The sequence below is a fragment of the Bos indicus x Bos taurus genome, chromosome X (genome assembly GCF_003369695.1).
Source record: "Bos indicus x Bos taurus breed Angus x Brahman F1 hybrid chromosome X, Bos_hybrid_MaternalHap_v2.0, whole genome shotgun sequence".
Classification (NCBI taxonomy): Eukaryota; Metazoa; Chordata; class Mammalia; order Artiodactyla; family Bovidae; genus Bos; species Bos indicus x Bos taurus.
In genome coordinates, this window is record NC_040105.1 from 114,661,882 (window position 1) to 114,680,913 (window position 19,032).

General features: G+C 44.9%; 1 protein-coding gene across 8 annotated transcripts in view; it reads right to left on the reverse strand.

Annotated features, from left to right (window-relative positions):
- The window catches only part of AFF2 (AF4/FMR2 family member 2), a 534,465-nt gene that overhangs the window by 33,397 nt on the left and 482,036 nt on the right, over window positions 1-19,032 (reverse strand). For all 8 annotated transcript variants that reach the window (XM_027533311.1, XM_027533308.1, XM_027533305.1 and 5 more), the window contains 3 exons: window positions 7,642-7,801; window positions 4,842-5,849; window positions 3,300-3,421 (listed from right to left, as the gene is read on the reverse strand). In XM_027533311.1, the coding sequence (XP_027389112.1) occupies window positions 3,300-3,421; window positions 4,842-5,849; window positions 7,642-7,801 (1,290 nt within the window). The remainder of the gene's footprint in view (window positions 1-3,299; window positions 3,422-4,841; window positions 5,850-7,641; window positions 7,802-19,032) is intronic.

Sequence of the window (19,032 nt, forward strand, 5' to 3'; positions counted from 1 at the left end):
GTCTTCTGTTTCATAAACACAGTCCTATGTCAATTTCTGTCAGGCAGCCAAATTTTTAGAAAATTCACTGTTTCTGTCATTATTTTAATGGATTAAAATTAATTACAAAGTATTTGTCAGTGGATTTTTAAAATTGCTTTGACATGGAGAACCATTTTAACATAATGATGAAGCCTGATGAAAATAATGGTGAAAATACAGGTTAGGATGCTTTTTGACGAAGATGCTCCAGCAACATCAGACCACACTGAGTATAATCGTTACAGAGGAATTGCACTTTGGAGAATTTACATGGAAAGGAGTCAAGTATTGCTGTGGCATCTATGGGAGTGACTGGTTCCTTACCTATGACCACTTGACCACTCCTGGCCTACCTGAACTGCTGGAGAAGGGGATGGGGGCTGCAAGGGGAAGAGCTGTTCCCTAGAGGCAGTCAACCTGCCACTGGCCATAGTCATTGGGCTAGGTCCTCCCATCTGCCACTGTACACAGTACGTCATACACAGTACAGTACATTTGGTGCAGTGGCCACTGTCATCTGGCCCCCTTTCCTTCTGCATGATAGCGACCTGGAACCATGAGGCCTTTAATAACTTCCTGGGTGAAAGATACCCAGGGGGTATTTTCTAGGGACTACTCTGTTCATTATGACTTCTTACTATAAGGGCATCTTTTGTATAGGCCAGAAGAGGACAGAAGGAAAAAAGAGTATCCCCTTTCATGCCTCAGAGGCTCTTATGATGGTTCCAACTCCAAAGAAGGGAAAAGGAATGCATCAGTGCCCTTCTAGGTGATGATGGGAAACCCTAGTTGTCAGGCTGGCGTAGCATCCTTTGCTAGGTTTAAAATGCTCATTGTGAAAGTGAATTTTGTATCATGAAAATTTCCAAGGATTTGAAAGGTCAACAAAGCACCAAGGAGCAGAGAAAACTCAAGGAGAGGGCTCCAAGGAGAAGAGCTCCAAGAGGCCTGTTCTGGTTTCCTTCTCCCTCAAATCTCGAAATTTTCCCATATAAGAACCCAATTCAGGTCCTTCCTGAATGGTAAAGGCTACTAGGTAAACATTGCTCTCCTAGACAGAAAGATCATAAGGACCATGAGGCGAAACACCGTTTTATGAGAACGTATTTGGATTAAACATTTGCCTAATACTCAATCATCTGTCTTCTATGAAATGGGGAACGAGAGGGATTACTGGGTCATTGAAGCAGGCTTGTAATGGGGACTGATGGTGTGGCAATATCCCACAGCCCTCTAGCTCTTCCTTGTGCCTTTTGGTGGCCTGGCCCAAAGAGATGAGAGCCTGGGAACCGAGGAGGTACCACCATGTCTGTCCTGTGCTGTGCTTAGTCTCTCAGTCCTGTCCAACTCTTTGCCACCCCATGGGCTATAGCCTGCTCAGCTCCTCCATCCATGGGGATTTTCCAGACAAGAACAGTAGAGTGTGTTGCCATGCCCTCCTCCAGGGGATCTTCTTGACCAGGGATTGAACCCAGGTCTCCCTCATTGCTGGTGGATTCTTTACCACTGAGCCACCAGGGAGGCCCAAGAATACTGGAGTGGGTAGCCTATCCCTTCTCCAGGGGGTCTTCCCAACCCAGGAATCGAACAAATAGGGGTTTTATGCATTCCAGGTAGATGCTATACTGTCTGAGCCCCCAGGGAAGCCCACCACCATGCCTGGAAGCAGGGAAATAGGCTTCTTTCCCAATGGTTAAACACCATCCTTCCAGGGCCCTCCTACTTTCCAAGGAGGAACCTAAAATGACATCCTTGTAGTGGTGGTACCTCCTCAATAAGAGGGCTGGCTTGCTCTACTAGAAGAGTGTCTAGTTCTGAGAACTCCAAGTATCTGAAGGGATCAGTTCAGTTCAGTTCAGTTGCTCAGTCATGTCCGACTCTTTGCAACCCCATGAATCACAGCACGCCAGGCCTCCCTGTCCATCACCAACTCCTGGAGTTCACTCAGACTCACGTCCACCTTTCATATCAAATTATACCGTGGAATATAAATGCATGTCACAAAGAGCTATGGGTCCTCAGGGAGACAGCAGCCTGGGACCAAATCTGGGCTGGCAGGTCCTGGCAGCCCATGACCAAATTTCCTTAGTTTATCGAGCAGATCTAGTGGTCATTGATCTTTTCTTACCTTTCATCTCTAAACAACAAGGATCCAAACAAATGTAAACTGATAACTTATTTCCAACATCTTATCTGTGGCAGACCGATGCCCTGTCACTGATGTTAAACAGTAATCTGTGAAATCCATTGTTAGCAGCAGTTAGCCAGATTGCCTCTCCACTCTGGGCTGCTAATAGGTTCCAAAACTGGTCGTTGATGGAAGTTACCTCTAATGCTGAGTGAATTTATGACAATAATTATCTAAACAGAATAGTTCCAGGAGCTGACATGTTTGTTAGGGAGGGCTTCCCTGGTGGCTCAGACAATAAAGAATCTGCTTGCAATGAGGGAGACTTGGGTTTGATTCCTGGGTTGGGAAGATCCCCTGGAGAAGGGAATAGCTACCCACTAGATTGTTAGGGAAGTGATGTGTGAAAGACAGAAGAACTCTGTCACCATGCTTGGTAGGGAAGGCTGGAGTCCTGTAAGTGAGTAGGGGACAAGGAGGCCTCCTGCCTGACTGGCACCTTCTGCAAAGAGACAGACAGGAGAAGAGCTGCCAGCTGATTGGCATTAATTTGTCCACCCCGAGCTGGCTTTTCCCAGCACAGAACTGCCTGGGGGTGTGGGGCACTCCTAGACAGCTCATGTCCCTGGCCTCCCCAGACATGTCATCCCCTTGGCCTCTGAGGAGTTCAGGACAAACTTGCTGGTCCTCAAGCTTCATATGAGCACTATGATTTGACAGCAAAGAGGAAGCCTCTGCTGTGTCATTCTGTTGAGGCCAAGGGAGATGGTTTCATCCCTATCAGAACTGGAAGTTGCCCAGAGGGAGGTGATTTGGCTCAAGGGGCAGGTGTCCTTTAAATTGGTTTACTTCCTTTTACCCTTCACTCAGTGCTAAAAGTCCACTTTGGCCGATTTTGGCCATCCATCTGAGTTGGAGTAAAGAAATGTTGCTAAAAAGCTCAAGTGGTCACCCAAACCTTGCAGCCTGAAGGCCACCGTTTATCCCACCTGTGTTAGGCTGGTGGCCAGAGACAGCTGTCAGGACAAAACTGAATGACTTCTGTTTCTTACCTAACATTCTTTTGGGATAGGACTCCCTACCCTCAAGGGTTCATTTGAGATTTCTTAGAAGTCCAAACCAGCAAAGTATAGAATCAGGGCAAACTCACTCTTTAGTGCTGGGAGGCTTCTGGGGGGGAGCTGGCGAGATGCAAGGTGGCAGCAGGCAGATGGTGGCTGCCTCCTCCAGGCGCTGCTTCTTCTCAGGGATTTTCCCTGCAACTTCTGTTGGCTTTAACAGGAAAAAAAGAATACACAAAGTTTGAAATCCATGGAACAGGTAGACATTTTAAAACAATAAGCAAGGGAGACAGTGTGCTTCTGTTTTAAGTCCTAGATTAGGTAGGAGCCTTAAAAGTACACCTTTGATCAGATGGAAAACTGATACATCTTGCCCCGCCTACTCCAACCAAGAAGCTGGCATCAGAGAGGTTGAAGCTGTGATGTCACCCTCTGATCGGGGGGCACAGAGATCTCATACCAGAAGTAAAGAGAATCTATCATTTTCAGACACTTCCAGCAACAATACCCCCACAAATGAGTAGTTTAGAAACCAACACTGCAATTCTAACATGGCATAAGTCCTGTCCAAGCAACATGGGGGTTGGGGGTAACACACAAAGGTCACGTGTACAACCAACAGTATGCAAGGAAATTAACCATGTGCAAGGCACACCTTTGGACCTTCATGTATTGGTTCTGAAGGTACACTTTTACTCCTAGTTGCACTGCTGTCATCACTAAGAGCAGGGAAACAGTGATAGGGCAAGGGCCCCAGACTTTGTTCCCTATTTTGGAATACTCTCATTAGTTAAGGTGGCACCACAGCTCAGAGATAAAACCACCTGTGAATCTTTAAAGCTGAACGATGACTTAAATCATCATTGCAGGAGTTCCCAAGGCAGCTTATTCAAAATATTACTCAAGAATCACCATGAGATGATGTTATGCTAAAAATCTACTGTGACACCCAGAGATGCATGCAATGAACCTACTGGATACAAACTCAGTTCCCCAGATAGATGTGCAATGGAAAAGGCCATTCTGGGTTTCACCTTCTGATTACATTTGTAGCCTGGGAATCCAACCCAAATGTCCTGCAGGAGAGATTATCATGAGTCAAGCCAACCACACAGGTCAGGGGGCCAAGCAGGCTGGACAGAACCTGTGTCTAGTAGGAGCCAGGGTAATCAAAATGGAACTGGGTGGCAGGGATGTTTGTATGTAGAAATTAACAAGGCCTAGAGGATGCATTTGACCTTATGAGTCCTGGGTGCCCTGCTGCTGCCGGCAGGAGACTGTAGAATAGTGACCTATGAATCCGGGAAGCAGGAGCAGCTTAAATAGCCAACCTGACAGACTGGCTGCCTGGGGAAGGAGACTTCATATTCTTTGTTGCTACACATCATAATCCCTCAAGTGCCATACTGGAAATTCTTGACATTGGTTATAAAACCATGATTATCTCTAACACTTCCTCCCTGGTCATCTCAAATACTACATTCCCCAGGGAAAGTATTAATATCTGTGCTTTCACCAAAGACTGCAATCCACTGCCTCCAGCCTGCTGGAAACGGAGACTCAAGATCAAAGTAGACCAGACAGCCACTGCTCCCGATCACGTGGCTGGCCAGAGTGGGTGGACGGCTTACCTTGTGCTTACGCTTGCCCTTGGGGGCGGCTTTCTCTGCAGGCACCGCAGCCGTCTGCCGCTTGGGCTTTGAGGCTGTCTCCTTGTGGTCTAGCTTGGCTGACGTTGCCTGGAGTGAGTTCTGGCCAGGCACTCGAGACAGTAGGTCAAGGTCAATCTTCACCCAGAGATTTTTCAGATTCTCCTGATCTCGGACAGGAGATAGAACCTCAGTTTGTGTGACAGGGACCGGTGACTGAGTAGGTTCCTCACTCGGGACTGGTGGGTTGTTGCCATTGCCACTGCTGAGAAAGCTGCTGAGGGTCAGGCTGGCCCCTCCGGCTTCCTTGGATTTGGTCGTGTTGCCCCCTGGAGCCATGCATGGAGGCAGGACTTTGATCTGCAGGGGCTCTTCCTGATCCGTGTTGGAATCAGATGTAGACGAATCGGTCTCAATGAATTCCCGGGACTTTGGAACCGTCTTGCCAGGCCCTCGGTACTTTTTCTTCTCGGGAGCCAAGGGGATGCTGGCCCTCGGTTCTTTCCTGGGAACCGGCTTGTGGGCAACGGCTTTGCTGCGCCCTCTAGGGAGGTCAGGAAGCTCCCCGCTTTCCTTTTCTTTGGGAGTGCTGCTGGTGATATTTGGTTTGGGCCAGGTAAATTCCTCAACGCTGGTGTTCTTCTCGACCCTTTTGGGCTGTTTTTTCCCAACTGTCCTTTGAGATGCTGTCTCAACAGTTGTGGACAACTTATGCTTCAGAGCCTTTGTTTCTGGAGTTTTCAGGGTGGGTCGTGGACGGGCTTTCTCCCTGATAAGACCAAGGAGAGGCCTCTCTTTGGGTTCAGGCAGGACCTGGCTGGGGTTTGCCTTCACCTTGACCTGGACTTCCATTGGCTGAATGACTGGAGGAGGCACAGAAATCGTCTCCATGGGTGTTTCATTTTGGCCACAAATAAAAGATTTGTTTTGAGAAGTCACTTTGTTAAGCCATTTGTCCAACTGCCACTTGTTAGTGGAGGGCGGCTCAGGCTGTGGAGTGAGAAACGGTGGCAAGAATGAATGTCACCTTTGGGAAGAAGTCAGGAGGACCTTCAGTGTACTGACTGTTGCCTGGTAAAAGCTTTGGCTGTCAAGTGACCATTCACACATTTAGAAACATACGTGAAATTCATATCTATCACATTCCCTAGACAGCCAAATACTTTACAAAGTGGCTCCACTATACAAAGTTCCACTCTTTTTCTGAAACTATCCCCTACTCTGGCCAGCAAGGAAAGAATTTTTCACAGAGAGTTTTTCCAGAGAGTGGGTAGAGAGCTGGGGAGGGAAACCAGTTCCCAAAATCTTTTGGTGGGGCTCATTACTCAGCCTCTCACCATGAGGCTGAGAGAATGATCTCTGGTTCTGAAAAGAAATGTGAGTGTGCCTCAAATGTAATTCAAAAGGAAAGTCTTTCTCTGCTAAAGTGTCAGGGCCTCCTATACGATGTTGTAATTTGCTGCAAAAAGAAGAGGCCTTTTGTATTTTTACTGAAGGATGAAAAGATTTGACTTCCAAAAAAACCACTGCACTTTCCTTGGTGTATGGGCAATAATCAGTTTATGTGGACATGCTTGCAGACATTAGCATCTGCTGTTAAGCCATGGAAATGATGCGTACAATTCGGGTGCTTGATTCCCAAATCTGAATTCTGCCTGTTGAACTAAAAGAGCCATCATTTTTTATTAGAACTGCTCTGTTTTTTGCAAGCCATCAGTTGAGGCTTATGGCACCAGCCAATAGAGGATGACAGAATTCAAAACGTTTTGAGTAGCCATGATTCCAACCGGCACAGAGCAGTGGTGGGTAAGGGTCGAGGCCATTGGAGCAGCTGCTACTGTTGGCAGCAGAGCTCGAGGTTAGGGGCCCCAACTCTCGTAGCGCACACCCTGGTTTCAGCCCTTCCTGTGAGATCATGGGAAAGTTCTTTCTTACCTTCTCAGAACCTTATTCTTTCATCTATAAAATGGTATAATGATAGCCAGGACCCCATAGGGTTGTCATGAGCATGAAATGAGAAAATGCAAGTCACGAGCTTCTCATGGAGCCTGGCACATGATCCACATTCACGAAGCGTGGGCTCTTACAAACAGCAGTAATGTCACTGTGGCATCTTCTTCTGTTATTCTTTTCTGACTATTGACAAACAATGTGTCCAGAGCCATTGAGGGATCAGCTTGCTGTACGAGGTGCCGGCTCAGGAGAACTGAGAGGCTGGCAGTCAAAGAAGATGGAGGGGAAAGGCATGGCTTTGATCTCAAAATTATAATTTTGGTGTTTTGTGGGGCTATGTTAAATGTTTTCATGAATTACCATTGAGTACATTTGAAAACTATTCTTTGAAAAAAAAAAAAAAAAAACCTGTGACCTTTCAACCATCACACTTCTTGGATCTTACTTGCCCAGTGACAATTCATCACTTCAACTTAGAGGAAGGGGTGGTGTCCCCAGACCTAGAAGTGGGTCTTGACTTGCTTCGTTGGTTCTCTCGAAAGGGAAGTTTTGAGCTCAGTGATCACTATTCCAGTATAATAGTAATGGGGAAGCTCAAGGCTCAGAGTAGCTGAGTGAGTCACATGGCACATCAGTCACATGGCAAGAAATCTCCGTTAGAAACTTTACAAAGACATGTGTTAGAAGAAAAAAGCCCTATCAAATACCTGAGTGCTTTTCTGAAGTATTTAGTGTGCCGAAGTCATGACTGTGCTGGAATGTTATTATTATCGCATTATTGTGTGTGCATGTCGGGGGTGCTGTGTCGGGGCCCTGGCTCCTCACCCACCTCTGGAGTGGTCACTCGCGGCGCCTCATTGGCTTCGCTGTCAGTGGTGCTGCTTTCAGTGTCTGAGTCAGACTCTGAGCTGCTCTCTGAGTCACTGGAGCTGCCGGATCCCCCACTGGTGGGCGCTGCAGGTGGGGGTTGGGGCGTGGCCAAGAGTGGGCTGAAAGGAAAATGACACCATTGATTGCCTCTTTTACTCCCAAACTGGCTGGAAAAGAGTCCAGGTGGGCATGAAGACTGATCATCTGTGAGGGCCAGGCGGAGTGGAGTGTGCCGTTCCATTTCACAGATGGGAACTATGAGGCTCAGGAGGCCCAGGGAGTGACCCACAGTCCCAAGTTGTTTTTTTTTCCTTTCTTTTTCTGTTAAGATACATTTTCAGTTGCTATCTTGTTCAGAAATCCCCAGGTTTGTATAGGGGCTCTGATCTTAGTTATACGTGCAGTACAGTCCTCTCAGTAAGAAGGGGTGAGTTGAATCCTCACTTTTGTCATAGAAAACTGAGGTTCAGAGGAGGGGGGTTCTTGCTGCAGCCTCACAGCTAGATAGAGGTGTGAAACTGGGAGCATGGCCTCCCAGCTCCCTCAAAGGGCAGGGTTGAGTAAAGTCACTGGCAGCCAGGTGCCCAGTGCCCAGCCCCAAGGTGAGCAGGGCTGACTGTGTTACCATGGAGATGAGAGGGCACACTGCACAGCCTCCTCCACCGGAATTTCTGTAACCTCTTCAGACAACTCCAACTAGGAAGTATGATCATACAGGACCAACCATCTCTAATGGCTGATTTTAAATCTATAAAGCTGACCAAGCAAAGCACAAGGAAATTGACACCATTTGCCACTCTGTCTTTATTGATAATCCATGTTCTTCCTTACTAATCGTTTGCCCTCTGTGCCCCATAACAAATCAACCTCAGCTGTCTCTTGGCACTTTGGGGTATGTCACTGCCTTTCTGTCCTTTTGCTCATCATCTTTGGGGGCTAGTTTTCCTGTTTTTGCTCTGACATGGGGTTCTAAAGTCGAGGGAGGGTTCTCATCTGCCTCTGTCTCATCAGCTCAGGCTCCTCTTTGGAGAGAAGTTTAAATCACAGAGAGGGGTGGCCTGGGGGCCAGAGCATCTTTGCTACAGTGCTGGACTGGTCCTCCTACCTGTCTGGCTGGCTGTCTGAACCTCACTGCCTCTCAGACTCCCAGCTCCTTGCCTGGCTTTTCCCAGAAAACCCAGTCCTGGCCCTGGAGGACACCTGGTCTTGTGGCTCCACCTGCAAGTTTTGGCAGAGAGGGACTCCAAGGGCCCTCCTGTGGCCAAGACTCTGGAATCACAGACCATTATTCCTCACCTGCCCCGACTTCATCCTCTTACCAAAGCCTCATTTTCAACATAATAGCTCTTGCCTTGGAAGGCAGAGGATCCCTTTCAAACCAGCATGGGCGCCTCGTCCAACTCGGAGAGCCTTTTCCTTACATGTGCCTCGTGCCCCCGAAGACGGCCCCTTTCGTCTCCCAGGTAGCTATTCTCTTTCATATAGCCAAAGCTCCTTTTAAAAGGCTATCTGCTAAGTAAATGCTATCTGCAAGTACATTCGTCTGCCAAATACACCAAGTAATTAGGAGAAGCAGAAGAAACAGGGGCCTACACCCCCTGGGAAAGTGTGTGTGTATGTGTGTATGTGTGTGTGTGTGAGAGAGAGAGAGAGACAGTGGGGCCAGGGATCTATATATACAACTCAGTGTGCCTCGTTCTCTGTATTCCTTTGCAGTATAATGAATCCATATTTAAGAAAAGTACCCTCTAAATCTAATCAATTGTTTTTGTCTTTGATTACTAACTAAAGACTGAGGCAACAGATTTAAGTCAGACTAATCCAGAGGCTTGCTAACTTGACCTCAATTCCCCCCAAGTAAAGTTTCAGATACAGCATAGAGCATTGGCAATACTGAGACTCCTAGCTGGTGGATTGACAGTTAAGATCTAATGTGTACTCCCATATTTATGATTTTCAAATGAAAAGACTGTTTCCTACTTTTGTTTCCTACTTTTGTTTCCTATCTATGCATTAAATTCTGGCTTGTGTGTGTCTATGTGTTTGTATACAAGTGTTCCTTATCCAAAGACTTTTGGAAGCAAGATGAATTTTTATATTTAGATTTTTAATTAAACAAGTCATATGGTAGCTATACCACATCTATAATACCCCCCAGTGGATTCAGGGTAGCATCCTTTAATAAAACTCATTAATACTGCTGCAGTTAACAGTCACAGTCATAAAAACTTGAAATTAATACCTGCACAACAGTTTAGGTCAGGTTTTGTCATCAAATGGCTCAAAGTCACTGAAAACAACAGTTGTCCAAATCTTCTGAATTTCAGAATTGTGATTAAGAGATTGTAGACATGGACAGAAATCACATATGAAAAAAATTAACTATTTTTATGAGTAAATATAGATATACAGACACAGATACAAAATAAAGATGACTTGAAACCTAAGCGTAACCTTGACTGAGAACCAGTGAAATGAGGCCTGAAATTATTTTCCCTAAGTCTTCTTACAGGTAAATGTATTGCCGTGTTCTCAGGAAGGATCCTACGGCCAGTCAACGTTGACAATGACCACTCAGGGGAAACAAATATAGAAAGAACAGGGAGAGGTACACGAGTTTTTCATACTCACACTGATGGACATAAATACTTGGGGATGAGGGGGGCGGTGGACTTGAATTCAGAGAGGACACCATGAGAACTCAAGTTGGGGGTGAAGGACTTCAGCATCTTAATGAGAAAGAATTGCTTTCTCCGGGCAGTTGCACAGTTGGAAACAAGGAAGAGTCAGCATTGGTGGGAGGAAATGGCATTGCTTAAAATGGAAGTAAAACTGCCCTCCGCAGTACATTCCTCTGCCTCCACGATCCATCTGCTCTTCCCATGGTTGGTGGACAATCTGGCTGCACCCAGCCTGCTAAGGGACATAGGGCACACCTCTGAGTCTGACCCTCACTTCCTGTGGGCCCACCTTGCACCCAGCTGGGGCCCCTCCGAGGGCCAAAAAGTGAGTACAAATCCAAAACACTGTCTTCACAAGCAGGACAAACCTCAATATCAGGATTGACTGAGGACCACATTCTTGTCTAGAATCCACTGTGGAGATTTCAAGTTAGCAAATCATTACCATATTTCACTTTCAGTTCTTCCCTGAAGCACGTTAGCTGTTCAGTTAGTTAAATTCCCACTTTTGCTACATTTACTTTCATGTGTCACTAATTTATTTTTCAAATGTATATTAAACTGGCTATGAGCAACACTAGGAAACACAACTCTTGATTCCGCTGAGAAGATGAAGGACGAATGTGCAATTTCCATATTCTTCATTTATCAAACTGCAGTAGAATTATTTCCCATACACCATTTACTCTTGTATTTTAATAAACTGCTTTTAAAAAGAATGCTAGTGGTTACAACAAAGATAATAGATGATATCAAAAATCATTAACATTTAATATATTAAACTATCTACTCTATAGTCTGTAAATATTAAAAGTGTACTCTGTGACTTCACCCTGAATGTAATAAAACTGCTCAAAGGACAAATGTGGACAACTTCAAAGTGAACTGTTCAACCTTTTCAAAGATCAGATTTTGCTACTGTGTTCACTGGGGTGAGCAGTCTGTACCAAGTGTAGCGTAGCCTCATTTTAATCCTAACCCCATTCAGTAGGTCTTCATGGTCATGGGCCAGACTAAGGGCAAAGAAGTTGGCTTAGCAAGTCAATGATCCTAGTGGGGAAGTCCAGGGTGAGGGAAGGGGATCAAAAAGCAGGCCAGTGAGGGAGAAGTTTGGGAAGCCTTTAAGATGCCTCCTCCAGACAGCATTGACCCTGGTGTGGAAGGCTTGTGAGCACCAGGGGAACAGATGTCAGTCTCTCTAAGCTTATACTGACCGAGCCTCTTCTGCAATAAAAGGCTGAATATGTGATACTATAAGATAGTCTGGAAGCCATATGAAGGAACAGGGACTTCTTTGCCTGGAGAAGATTCTGGGGCAGGGAGGAGGGTAGTTCATGTGACAACAGTCTTTAAAAACTGGAAGGTCTGTTCAGTAAGGGAGTGGGCTAGCTCTGAAGGCCTTCCAAGGTAAAACTAGGATCAATGAGTTCGAGATGTAGCCAGGAAAGTTCTCACTTCAACATCAGAAAAGCCTTAAAAAATCTACAGTTGGCCACAGGAAGAAGCCATTGCTTTGTAGGCCTATGAGCTTGATACCTTTAGGTGAACAGATAGCTGGCAATTAAGATTCCTATTATTGATCTACAATGGAGTTCAGTGATCTTTAAAGTGTCTTCCAACTCAAAGATTATGATCCTCATGAAACAAAAATGTGTAGGGGATTTTAGGGGAGACTGTTTGGACCTTAGAGAAAATTGTGAGGAGACCTTTGCCCAGTCATCTCATTAAGGCAGGTCTGAAATGACCTACTCTTGGCAACACGGCTCTTATATGAACCACAGAAGATTAAAGCTGCCTTTCTGCAGGGCTATTTCATAAATCAGACTTTTCACTAATTCAGATTAACAGCCTACAGAAAACCAAACATCTGCACCAGTGCTATCTGACTCGATTCTTAATTTCACTGTAAATTCCTCTCTCAGGAGATAAACAGGGATGATAAATTGGCCATTCTGCTCAATCAAGCTGCATGGGCATCAGAAGGGAAAGGTTCCAGAAGGGGTAATGACTTTCTAAGTGGAAACATATACAGGAAGGATTTGACAAGCAAGTCCACAGGGTATGGATCTTGGCAGCATATTTTACAAGACCCCGTAATTGCCAAAGAGACATAGCATGAGATGCTTGATGGGGGACTCTTGTATTAAACCCTTGTCTTTGGTTGAGACTTGTAAAAATTTCATCAATGTGACCCTTTTCTGGTTTTATGGAGATCAAATGTCTATCTACAAGATAATTTGAAATGCTTCTTTACTTGATTCCTTCATTAAGTTGGAAAGGTTTGGCCCTGGGGCAAAGGAATCAACATTTTTACCTGATCTTTCCTCTCTTCCTCCTTTTCCTCTTTGAACTCTGGGTCTAAAAACTGAAACAATCTATTGGATTTACCACAGTAGGCCACTAGGGGTAGACACTCTGAGCCCTGAGCCTGTTCCAGTCAGAGGATGGGAGGAATTTATTTTGGTCTGAGTTAGTAGCTTTGAAATCTACCCCACCCACCCCAGAAAATCCATTCAGCTCAGTTGTCCAATAGAAACTGTGAGTGAAGTGAAGTGAAAGTTGCTCAGTCGTGTCCAACTCTTTGCTACCCCATGGACTATATAGTCCATGGAATTCTCCAGGCCAGAATACTGGAGTGGGTAGCCTATCCCTTCTCTAGGGGATCTTCCCAACCCAGGGATTGAACCTGGGTCTCCTGCATTGCAGGCAGATTCTTCACCAGCTGAGCCACCGGCTGGGGGTGGGGGCGGGTAGGCAGAAGCATAATACATAAGACAGACAAAACCAGGTTTGCTCTATTTCTCCCAGCAGCTTTTCCTCCTCCCTGGATGGCCCCTCAGCACACTTTGAAAATAAAAGACTGCATATACCAATATTCTCACAAGCAACTCAGGATCAAGTATGTTCTGTGTTAATGCAATGATGCTACTGATGAGCAGATTACCATCCACTTGTAATTGAAGCTACACTCTGGCATGGCTCTGAGGAGATAATCTTTGTCCAGTGAGTGTGTACACTGGGAATTTGTCCTTTTGTCTGATTCTGGTGTTTGAAATTGAGTCTGCTCAATTTACTTGCAAAACATAAGGTGATGTACACCTATCCACCCACATTCATTTTCATGGGCGAGTTACCATATGTGATATAGATTAAAGCCCTGACTGACTGAAGAGATCTGTGGTTGGTGAAAATGATGATCAAAGATGTCCACACTCCAATCTTGAACCTGTGAACATGATACCCCATGTGGAAAAAGAGGTTTTGCAGATACGAATACATTCAGGATCTTGAGATGGGGATATGGTCCTGGATCATTTAGATGACCCCAGTGTTATCCCAGGATCTCTGGGAACCAGAGCTTGGTGTAAGGAAGGCTCTAGTAGATTACTGCCACAGCAATGGGCAATCAAAGTGGTTACAGCTTCCCAGGAAGCTGCAAGTTGACCATTTGAAATTTTCATGATAATCAGAAATGAGTAGCTCCTCACATTTTTTAATCACCAGCAGTTAGGTATTTCTCCTAACTTACCTGGCATCTTACTTCCTTTCTGAGACCATAATGCTGAGTGATTTTGGCAATGGCTTTTCAGAGTTACATTTGACTCACAATCTATCATGGCTTTCTTACCCTTTTGATGGACTGACTAGACTCAGCTCTTGTCTTCTTTTCCTGCCTGTGCCTTTTCTCCCATCTTCAGTCACATATGTAAATAGCTACATTTTCCCTATTGGTTTTAAAGAGGTAGCTTTAGTTAATTTAGAGGAGCATGAGATTGGGAGTCAGATGATCTTTTTTGAATGTCACCTTGGATACTTTATTTTTGTGTGACCTTAGACTAAGCACTTGCCTGGAAAATCCCATGGACGGAGGAGCCTGCTAGGCTGCAGTCCATGGAGTCGCGAAGAGTCGGATACAACTGAGCGACTTCACTTTCACTTTTCACTTCCATACATTGGAGAAGGAAACAGCAACCCACTCCAGTGTTCTTGCCTGGAGAATCCCAGGGATGGCAGAGCCTGGTGGGCTGCCGTCTATGGGGTCGCACAAAGTTGGACACGACTGAAGCGACTTAGCAGCAGCAGCAGCAGCAGACTAAGCACTTAACACAAGCATCTCAGTTTCCTCATTTGTAAAATGGGGTAATATATCGCATAGGCTTATAAGAGGACCAAGCTAGGAAATTTAGGTGAGAGAACTCTATTAACAAGTACTTCTCAAACTTTAATGTACATTAGAATCACCTGGAGATCTCCTGCACGTGAAGATTTTAGTTACAGAGGCCTGGAATGGGTCCTGAGTTCTGAATTTCTAACACATTCCCAGGTGCTACAGATGGTCCTGGTCAGTGAACCACACTGAGAGGACCAAGGGTACAGAGGCTATTCAGATATAAACTGCTGACAAAAAATAAGTTGGTGATCTGGACTGGAAACTAATGGCTAAAATACAGTTTTGAGATCAACTGTGGATTTTTCCTCCATAATTATTCTGCCCTTCTTTAGCAACAAAGAAAGTTGACTGCCTTATATCACTTTGAATCTAACCTGATCAAGTTGAAGCTCTCTTTGGGCAATTATTCCTGAACAGGTTTTATCAGAATCCTTCTAATAAGCACTGACTTCAACTTATAATTTTCCTGAGACTACTTGCCTGCACCTGTACTTGACCAAGTACATAATTCTTTCCTCCAAATGTGTCCCAAGGGTCACCAGGGCTTGCCACTGTCCCCGCCAAGTGTCAAGGTGGTATTAGAGTACATTCATGGTCATGGCTGGGGCCCTAAGCATGATTCATAATGGCTAATAGAGATGGAGGTGTTGGAATTCCAGCTAAGCTATTAAAAATCCTAAAAGATGATGCTGTGAAAGTGCTGCACTCAATATACCAGCAAACTTGGAAAACTCAGCTGTGGCCACAGGACTGGAAAAGGTCAGTTTTCATTCCAATTTCAAAGAAAGGCAATGCCAAAGAATGTTCAATTGCACTCATCTTATACTCTAGCAAAGTAATGCTCAAAATTCTCCAACCAAGGCTTCAACAGTACATGAACCAAGAATTTCCAGATGTTCAAGGTGGATTTAGAAAAGGTAGAGGAACCAGAGATCAAATTTCCAACATCTGTTGGATCACAGAAAAAACAAGAGAGTTCTAGAAAAAAAAATCTACTTCTGCTTTATTGACTACACCAAAGCCTTTGACTGTGTGAATCACAACAAACTGTGGAAAACTCTTCAAGAGATGGTAATTCCAGACCACCTTACCTGGCTCCTGAGACATCTGTATGCAGGTCAAGAAGCAACAATTAGAACTGGGCATGGAACAACAGACTGGTTGCAAATTGGGAAAGGAGTACATCAAGGCTGTATAATGTCACACTGCTTATTTAACTTATATGCAGAGTACATCAAGCAAACTACTGGGCTGGATGAAGCACAAGCCAGAATCAAGATTTCTGGGAGAAATATAAATAACCTCAGATACATAGATGATACCACCCTTATGTCAGAAAGCAAAAAGGAACTAAAGAGCCTCTTGATGAAGTCAAAGAGGAGAGTGAAAAAGTTGGCTTAAAACTCAACATTCATCCACCTCATTAGAATTGATTCAAATGTATTCTTTTTAATGGCTGATTAATACTCCATTGTGTATATGTACCACAGCTTTCTTATCCATTCATCTGCTGATGGACATCTAGGTTGCTTCCATGTCCTGGCTATTATAAACAGTGCTGTGATGAACCTTGGGGTACATGTGTCTCTTTCAATTCTGGTTTCCTTGGTGTGTATGCCCAGCAGTGGGATTGCTGAGTCATAAGGAAGTTCTAATTCCAGTTTTTTAAGGAATCTCCACACTGTTCTCCGTAGTGGCTGTGCTAGTTTGCATTCCCCCCAACAGTGTAAGAGGGTTCCCTTTTCTCCACACCCTCTCCAGCATTTATTGCTTGTAGACTTTTGGATAGCAGACATTCTGACTGGCATGAAATGGTACCTCATAGTGGTTTTGATTTGCATTTCTCTGATAATGAGTGATGTTGAGCATCTTTTCATGTGTTTGTTAGCCATCTGTATGTCTTCTTTGGAGAAATGTCTGTTTAGTTCTTTGGAGGTGGATGAAACTGGAGCCTATTATACAGAGTGAAGTAAGCCAGAAAGAAAAACACCAATACAGTATCAGTTCAGTTCAGTTCAGTCTCTCGGTCGTGTCCGACTCTTTGCGACCCCATGAATCGCAGCATGCCAGGCCTCCCTGTCCATCACCATCTCCCGGAGTTCACTCAAACTCACGTCCATCGAGTCGGTGATGCCATCCAGCCATCTCATCCTCTGTCATCCCCTTTTCCTCCTGCCCCCAATCCCTCCCAGCATCAGAGTCTTTTCAAATGAGTCAACTCTTTGCATGAGGTGGCCAAAATACTGGAGTTTCAGCTTTAGCATCATTCCTTCTAAAGAACATCCAGGGCTGAACTCCTTTAGAATGGACTGGTTGGATCTCCTTGCAGTCCAAGGGACTCTCAAGAGTCTTCTCCAACACCACAGTTCAAAAGCATCAATTCTTCAGCACTCAGCTTTCTTCACAGTCCAACTCTCGCATCCATACATGACCACTGGAAAAACCATAGCCTTGACTAGACGAACCTTTGTTGGCAAAGTAATGTCTCTGCTTTTCAATATGCTATCTAGGTTGGTCATAACTTTTTTCCAAGGAGTCCAATACAGTATACTAACGCATATATATGGAATTTAGAAAGATGGTAACGATAACACTGTATGCAAGACAGCAAAAGAGACACAGATGTATAGAACAGTCTTTTGGACTCTGTGGGAGAGGGAGAGGGTGGGATGATTTGGGAGAATGGCATTGAAACATGTATAATATCATATATGAAACGAATCGCCAGTCCAGGTTTGATGCATGAAACAGAATGCTTGGGGCTGGTGCACAGGGATGACCCAGAGGGATGGTATGGGGAGGGAGGTGGGAGGGGGGATCAGGATGGGGAACACGTGTATACCCGTGGCACATTCATGTTGATGTATGGCAAAACCAATACAATATTGTAAAGTAAAAAAAAAAACAAAAACTCAACATTCAAAAAATGAAGATCATGGCATCTGGTCCCATCACTTCATGGCAAATAGATGGGGAAACAATGGAAACAGTGACAGAGTTTATTTTCTTGGGCTCCAAAATCACTGCAGATGGTGACTGCAGCCATGAAATTAAGAGACACTTGCTCCTTGGAAGAAAAGCTATGACAAACCTAGACAGCATGGTAAAAAGCAAACATTACTTTGCCAACAAAGGTATGTCTAGTCAAAGCTATGATTTTTCCAGTGGTCATGTATGGATGCGAGAGTTGGACTGTAAAGAAAGCTGAGCGCTGAAGAATTGATGCTTTTGAGCTGTGGTGTTGGAGAAGACTCTTGAGAGTCCCTTGGACTGCAAGGAGATCCAACCGGTCAATCCTAAAGGAAATCATTCCTGAATGTTCATTGGAAGGTCTGATGCTGAAGCTGAAACTCCAATACTTTGGCCACCTGCTGCAAAGAGCTGACTCATTTGAAAAGACCCTGATGCTGGGAAAGATTGAAGGCAGGAGGAGAAGGGTACAACAGAGGATGAGATGGTTGGATGGCATCACCGACTCAACGGACCTGAGTTTGAGCAAGCTCCGGGAGTTGGTGATGGACAGAGAAGCCTGGCGTGCTGCAGTCCATGGGGTCGCAAAGAGTCACACATGACTGAGTGCCTGAATTGAACTGAACCAAATAGAGATGGAGCATGCGCGATGCACCAGGAAGCAAGTTCAGCACCTTTCCTGCATCTCCTCTTTCAGTCCTCACAACAGTTCCCCCTGAGTCCAATGCTCTTACTACTCCATCTTATGGCTGAAAATACTGAGACTTAGTACCAACAATATCAAGCTGAAAAATAGATTTAAGGATACTTTCAAAGGAATGGAAAAAGCCAAGGTGTCTGGATCCCACCTCACTGCAGTATGAAATGATATGGCAGTGTGGAGGGGGCCAGTGTGTTCCCAGCAAGGCTGGCCAGTGCTGGCTAATAAGCCATTTATGTCTTATTTTTTTGTCTATTCAGTTGCTAAGCCATGTCCAACTCTTTGCAACCCGATGGACTGCAGCACACCAGGCTCCTCTGTCCTTCACGATATCTTCCAGAGTTTGCTCAAACTCATGTCCACTGAGTCAGTGATGCCATCCAACCGTCTCATCTTCTGTCATCCCCTTCTCTTCTTGCCCTCAGTCTTTTTCAGCATCAGGATCTTTTCCAATGTCTTGAGAACATCACAACTTGCATTAGGGAAAATAAAGCAGTATTCAAATTTTTCTAGAAATAATTAAAAGTCATCCTGACTTCTTTGCTATTGGTCAGAGCTGTTTCAACAAACAGCAAGCAGATGGGGGAAAAATCAATACAGACAGGTATTTTTTGCCTTTAAAGTCTATTTTTTAAAATGGGGGCAAGAGACAGAATGAAGGTAAGCAAGTGGATGGAACTTGGACTCCCACGACCCTGTCTCCAGCAAAGCAGAGAATGAAAGGTTGACAGCTCACCTTCATAAGAAGCCCAGGGACGGTCAGAAGTCAGGAATGCATAACAAAGTCAAAGCCTTCCCATTAGAACTCCCTCAGTTACAAATCCTAGG